Below are 6,986 nucleotides of genomic sequence, written 5' to 3'. Positions count from 1 at the left end.
CTTGTAACCAAAGCGCATGAATCACTGTGTTTAGACGCTCAGAAAATATATATCCAGCTTCGGGAAAGGTTTGCATGCATGCTTGCCTCTCAATATCTACGAAAATGCAGCTTGCACTTAAATAATTAATTTGCTGTTGAGTGCTACTAACATGCAAATTAGTATTTCATTACTGTTCGTCCATGCAGTTTCTACGCAAACCAGCTGTTTCAAATAAAGTCCTGAAATAATTTCGAATATACAATTTCACAGTTGTGGTAAGTCATTTCAACATTGAAATTTACTTCCACTGAGATTGTTTCTAAGGCAGCCAAAATTTTGTTGCTTGGCCACCACAACTTCATTAAATTTCCCTCAATTAACAAAGAACGTAGTTACTGCGTCGCGCACTGCGCGAACGCAGTCTAAAATTGCCGTCGGTGTTTTGTTTTGTTTTCGTGTTTTTTACGTTTTCGACCCGGTTTTCCTTGCCGCGCAGACCAACTAAGATACTCGTATTTTGATTTCGTTTGATTTCGTCTCGAAATATTTTCGTGCTAAACACATTTCAAAAAGAATTGAATTGTTGAAACTATTGAATTTCAGTACAAACAGATTCCCAGAGAACATGATTCCAAACTCAGCCTTATTCACGTATATCGTTAGCTACATCTTCATCTGCCTAGCACCAATAACGCAGTTTTACCCCTATATTCTGTACGAAGTGCTCTATTTACAAGAAACCCTAGGAATAAATATTGACAGGAAATGGGGCACAGTTGCATGCAACGATTGGCGCGACGGAGTTACCGCCAGAATTGGCGTCTTGTTAAATTTAGAATAGAACTTTCCGGGCAATTACAACCCACACTGAACCGATCTTACTTTAGATGAAGCATGCATTGAATATTTATTTTAAATTTAGTCTCAGATTATTTCAAGCCGTTTAGAAATTTGGTGTATGAAATATATGAGTTCTAAGTTGGCTAGCGCCAGGCATTGAAGAAAATAAACAAACTGTATCAATTAAGCAAACTATATACAGTACTGTGAATGTCAGTCACGTTTCGCTCAATCGTGTCTCAATTAATCTCTATCTTAATTGGTTAAACTGACATTCGAAAAATATTTGCTATTTCAGTATCGTTAATATATCGTTTATATCGTTTAAGTATTCTCCCTACGTCCGACAAAGCAAAAGTCTCATGCAGTCTCTCAAGCATGGCCTTATCTGCATTGCCTCTATTCCTGCGGCTTACAGGAGACGGGAAAATTTGTTGGTGATTTTGTAGGGGTTGAAAGTTACGGTTGCCTTCACCCTTTTCTGGACGTAACTTTGTGTTGTTTTAAACATGTATTAATAAAATTAATATCGTTCTGTTTTATAACTGTTTCTTCTATCCAGCGAAAGTGCGCATGATTCACTGTGTTTAGATGCTCAGAGAATAGATCTTCATGGAGAGGTTTGCATGCATGTTTGTCTGTCAATATCCACAAAAATTGCATCACATTTTGTTACTAAATTTAACTTTCGTGATAATCGTGAAATAAAACGAGTATTATTTTCATCATTTTCTATGTTACGACGTACGTTTGTTGAGGTTTAAATTTTCACGCAGTTTTAATCATGAAATAACTCACTTGAAATGTAAACAAAAGCGGGTAAAGAACCAAACAAATAATATTTTATTTATTTCGTGCTAGGAGATAGAAAAGAATAGGGATAACGTCCTAAACCCACTTTTTAGGGATTTGTGTGCAATGCATATTTGAATGGGAGCTTACACCGTCAAAATGTTTGACCATATGAGACTATTAATCAGCCATCTCGTTCAGCAATTGTTGCCATAACAACGCAAATATTGTGGACTACATAATTTGTTACTTGTTAACTTAATTAAAGGACGTTTTACTACATTATCGGGGATATAACATTCAGTTTCAACTGAATGAAGTACAAAAGATTGCATCAAAAATTTCAATCTTCACCACATCGAAAAATGCTGTTTGGAGTTGTTTTTGAAAATGACTTGTTTAAAAGTTTTACATCCCTTGGACTTGTTTTAGCGCCGACCCAAACACGCAGCACGTATATTGCTACATTAGAACTGAAAATTGAAAACAATAAATAACTTAAGTAATAATTTAGTAAAATAAAGTGCTTTTGTTTTATTTCATTACTTTTCCCTCCTTTTTCCTTTTAACTCAAAACCGTCAAGGATACTTCAAACTCTTCCCAATCATACAGTATTTTAAACTAAAATCAGTTCGCCTCGCTACTTATGCATGATTGCATGTATGTAAGTGGATTACGTCGCTATAGCAACTTAATTGAGTTACAGCCAGCATCATATCTTACAATCATTTTCCCCTTTTTCCTGGTCATAACTGCGAAAATATCTTCCAGAATTACCGAGTCAGACAAGAGACGATTTAAACGATGTTTGTAGCGGCCTGCTTAAGCTTGCTGTTGCTTGCTATTGGAAACATTTCAGCAAACCAATGTTCCCCGACGAATTACGACACAATCATACAAGGTGAGTATTGTCGAAAAAAGTAAGAGAAAAAATATTGTCGTGAAACACCATTTAAATATTTCATATGGTGAAATCAGTCCCGAATAAAACACATAATTTTAGTTGAAATTTGGACATTAATTATTTGACTCTCAAGAATTTTGTTGACATTTTTAGGAGGTCCATCATTGCCTGCAGATGAAATAATATCAAGACACAATGTTACATCTTCAATTGTCATGTTAGGATGTCACACTCACTGCAAAGACGAAGACAAATGTGTTGGATTCAACTACAGAACAACAAAAAATGTTGAAAATTGCCAACTGACAAACGTTACTAGAAAGAAAGAAGAAACGAAAACGGGAGATTGGATATTGATACAAGATGTTGAAGCGGTAAGTTTGATAAACGACAAAGTCAGTGATATTTAACGGTTTTTATACTGCAAACCACAATAATTTCAAACATGCTTGTTTATACGAAGTAAAATAGAAATCGTCACTGGACCTCCATTGATTTGAAATGAAGCAATTAGGGTTTGTTTTTCGTTAGTTTCAGAATTAAGAAAAGGTGTTGTTCAAGATTTGTTTACGATTTTGTTTGCGGAACTTAAAAAACATGTTCCGAAGTCCGAACTCAAAATTTGAACTTTTAATTATAAAAACCAACATTAAACATACTGCGGTTTTGGCAGCTTTTTTTCGCGAACTAGAACAAGATTAGATTGTCTGCATCAAGTATCAAGTTGATGTACGAATTTCAGAAATCCGCATACCTGTAAGCAAGGTATCATTTAATCAACTTTCAATTCTGATTTAACGAGAAAAGACAACCTCGCAAGCCAGGCTCTTTTACCTACGCTCCACGGCCCACGCTGCGGCAAAGACCCTGGTCAAGGCTGGTCATGTGACATCGCAAAACCTCCCAAAATATGGGAGGTTTTTAATCAGCGCTTAGTTCTTATCCATGGGAGGAGTGGCAAAGTCGATATACCATTTCTGCTATTTTTAGCACTTGTCACAATCCAGATGACTTTGTACTAACGCAACTAAAAATAGCGGTTCTCGCAATAAACTAAATAAATACAGCTAGTGTGGCGCAGCAAAAAACTAAAAAGAGCAATAAACCGAATTTAGATTCAAGTGCTATGTGTAGACGGTATCATCGTCGATAGAATCGGTTTTAGTATCGTCACAAGTTCAGTTGATATTCAATACAGACACTCGAAGGCCTGTGCTATCTTCTAAATTTGGGCGTTGATGAGCGAATTTAGAGGTCAAAAAACAATAACGACACAGGTTATTTCGCTTTGCGGTACAACAGCGCTCAATGTTCACTCCTTAGAAACACGCTGTTTTAACTGGTGTGATTTATACGCTACTTGTGTCCCACCCATCCCCACACGGGAGAAGCGTAACAAAATAATCACGTGACCAGCCTTGACTAGAGTCTTTGCCGCAGCGTGGGCCGCGAGGAGCGTAGGTAAAAGAGCTTGGCTTGCGAGGTTGGAGAAAAAGATTGTTATTATTAAACTGTATGAAAATATTTTCTCCATATCTGCGATCTTTGGACCACTCTGTATTCGTACCAAAATACAACCACTTTTTCTCATAAGAAATATACGGTATCTTATGTTTCTTTTGTCTATAACAACAGAAATGAACATTGAAGAAATAAAGAAATTATGAATTATAAAGAATAAAGATGTTATAAATATAAAGTCGTAATTTTCATACTACTATTGTATTAGTGTATATAATGTAGTGATATAATGATTGATGTAAAAGGGTTAGAATCAATATTTAATTAATTTCGGTATTGTTGTAATCAATTTTATAGGGAAAGAGTGAAGTTAAAAAAGAAAATCTTACCAAGAAATCAGGTAATTTGCTTTAGAATTATCACAAATATCATAATTTTGAATTTCAGAACATTCCGATTATCGTTTTAATCAAAATTAAAATGTTAAAGCTTTTTTTAAATTATTCTTCCTCGAGTAAAGTTCCACAAAATGCATATAATTATATCTTACGGGGGCATAGGAAGAAGCATCTCAATTTTTTTCTTTGAGGGGCACAAGTTTCCAGAGAAGCTTTTCAGTCAATTAAAAGGGCAGCTATAAAATGCGTATATGCATGGATGGTTTGCTTGCTTTAGTTTTTGTTTTCCTCAACAATAACGATTTGAAGTTTAGAATTGTTGACATACAATTTTTTGTCTTTTACACGAGTTGTCAGGGTTTTGGTTCAATTGCTAAAGAAGAAAAACTTAAAATTCATGATTCACGAACCATATCAGAACATGAAAAAAACGGAAACTGCGAGATGTAATCTTAAGAAAACACAATCAAGATACAAACGGACACGCCAATGTTTCAATTTTACTTAAATATTGACGAACTTTCAAAAATAATTTAATCTTCTCTTATTTTGTTATGTGAGAAAGAAGCGTTTAAAAGAAAATGTAGGGAATTTTCAACCTTCCACTGTGTTTAAAAAACGAAAGGGAATTTTTTCTGTTGAACAATAATTACCGAACTGTAAATAGCGTGCGAAAATAGGCGTACGCCAATGTGTTTAGAAGGCTAAAAGACGCTGTAATGGTTAGGAAATGATTGGTTGCTACATAGGCTTATAGATCTAAAAACACGGCGCTTGTCAACACAGAAAAGGTCTCTTTTCGCACATAAATGGCAATTGTAACAATTAAAAAATTTTGGGTCATGAGGGAACCTGCCTTCTGATAACCATTTAATCCCCCTGGCGAATTTAAACTTAGCAATTGTACTAATTTTCTTATTCTCTTAGAGAAATATTGTTACGAATTTTGCAAGTGTGACAAAAATTAATCTGATAGCTGAAACCGAGAAAAAATTTATTACCACGGGAAAAACTGCAAGCGGTTATTTACCCGTTTGCAAAAACCACTAAGTTGTAATATAAATCCATGATATTTTTTAGGTCTCCACTGCGCTGATTTGTATGAAAAGGGAAATACCCAAAGTGGAATTTATGAAATTAATCCCGACGGAAAGGGAAGTTTCAAAGTGTTTTGTGATATGACAACATCAGGTGGAGGATGGACTGTATTTCAACGTCGTCTTGATGGAAGTGTTGACTTCTACCGAGGATGGCAAGATTACAAACATGGTTTTGGTAACTTGAGCGGAGAATATTGGCTTGGTCTTGAAAAAATACACATGATGACAAATATTTTACAAAATGAACTTCGTATCGACATGGAAGATACATCTGGGAACACCAGTTACGCTCATTATGATTCATTTAAAGTCAGCAGTGAAAGAGAGAAATACAAGTTGAATGTTGGAGGTTATCATGGTAAGACTCTCACTGGGAGAAAAACCCAGCTCTCTTTACCATTGTCGAGTATATTATGCAGTTACTTGTCAAAAGCTTAAATACAGTAGACGTTTCTACACATATGGATGCAGTTGGAGCATTATGACTCTACTATATAATCTCTTCCGGAATTAAGACCTGCGAATTTAGTGATTCCCTAATATTCTCTATTTATCTATACATTTAGTTTTAATTTGATTTAACCTAATTTAAATTTTTAACAGGCCATATACTTTTGCATTAAGGTACAGCAGGGAACTCGTTGAAAAGAGAAAACCGTATGGCTTTCACCACCAAAGATTCTGACAATGATATTGCGGGATACAACTGTGCAGTGAGATTCAAAGGAGCCTGGTGGTATTGGCATTGTCATCATTCCAATTTGAATGGTTTGTATCATTATGGCAATCACACATCGTGGGCTGTTGGAATCAACTGGTACCATTGGAAAGGATATGATTATTCTCTGAAATCAACATCGATGAAGATACGACCACGTGAATTTGGAAAGAGGAAATAAAGTTGTTGAACAATAAAGAAATAAGGTTTAGACCCTATATGATATACATCAAAAAAATTGCAGTGCACTAACACGCAACATGTTTGTTTTAGAAATACATGCATGCGGCACCGCTTCCCACATCTATAACCAATTAAATAATCTTCTAGGTTAGCCAGACCAATATTAGCCGTAATTATACGTTCACGTTATGGAATGAGTCAATGATGTCTAGTGTCATAGCGAAATCGTTTTCTGCAGGCGTTTTCGGGATTTTATCAGCATAATTAATTGTCGAAATTTCCACCTTTGATGCTTCAGAGTCAGGGAAACATCAAAACAGTGACAATATTTCCAATGCTCTTCAAATATTATCTTTAATCTGTTACATTCTTTTCGCATTTTATTTCATTTATTGTAATTTTTATAAATGTACAATTGTTTTAAAAATGACTGTTAAATTGCAAACAAATAAAAACTTAACCTAAGATATGAGCTATTGACAGAAGAAAAGAATTGTAATGTTGCATGCGTTGATCGATATTTGGACTTAATTGCAACGTCATCTGGCATTGGAAATGAACAATTGAAACTTACATTATGAGGCTATACATACAAGGGAATACTGTC

At 35.0% G+C, this 6,986-nt stretch overlaps 1 protein-coding gene across 1 annotated transcript; it reads left to right on the top strand.

The window, feature by feature from the left end:
• Positions 1-2,419: 2,419 nt before the first annotated feature.
• Positions 2,420-6,377, top strand: LOC114533726 (ficolin-2-like). Its single transcript, XM_028555321.1, has 5 exons — positions 2,420-2,516; positions 2,673-2,893; positions 4,338-4,380; positions 5,459-5,836; positions 6,103-6,377. The coding sequence occupies exons 1-5, from the start codon at positions 2,420-2,422 to the stop codon at positions 6,375-6,377; spliced, it is 1,014 nt and encodes a 337-aa protein (XP_028411122.1).
• The last annotated feature ends 609 nt before the right edge of the window (positions 6,378-6,986 follow it).

The sequence above is a fragment of the Dendronephthya gigantea genome, unplaced genomic scaffold, assembly GCF_004324835.1.
Source record: "Dendronephthya gigantea isolate DGI-Jeju-01 unplaced genomic scaffold, DenGig_1.0 000094F, whole genome shotgun sequence".
Classification (NCBI taxonomy): Eukaryota; Metazoa; Cnidaria; class Anthozoa; order Malacalcyonacea; family Nephtheidae; genus Dendronephthya; species Dendronephthya gigantea.
Note: the sequence above shows the minus strand (reverse complement) of the source record. Positions and strands in the feature narration are given on the sequence as shown.

Excerpts from the sequence above, each read along its gene's own strand:
- LOC114533726 (XM_028555321.1), top strand. The coding sequence starts at position 2,420 with ATGTTTGTAGCGGCCTGCTTAAGCTTGCTGTTGCTTGCTATTGGAAAC. Across the intron at positions 2,894-4,337 it reads TGATACAAGATGTTGAAGCG|GGAAAGAGTGAAGTTAAAAA; the intron begins GTAAGTTTGATA and ends TCAATTTTATAG. Across the intron at positions 5,837-6,102 it reads GAATGTTGGAGGTTATCATG|GTACAGCAGGGAACTCGTTG; the intron begins GTAAGACTCTCA and ends TTTTGCATTAAG.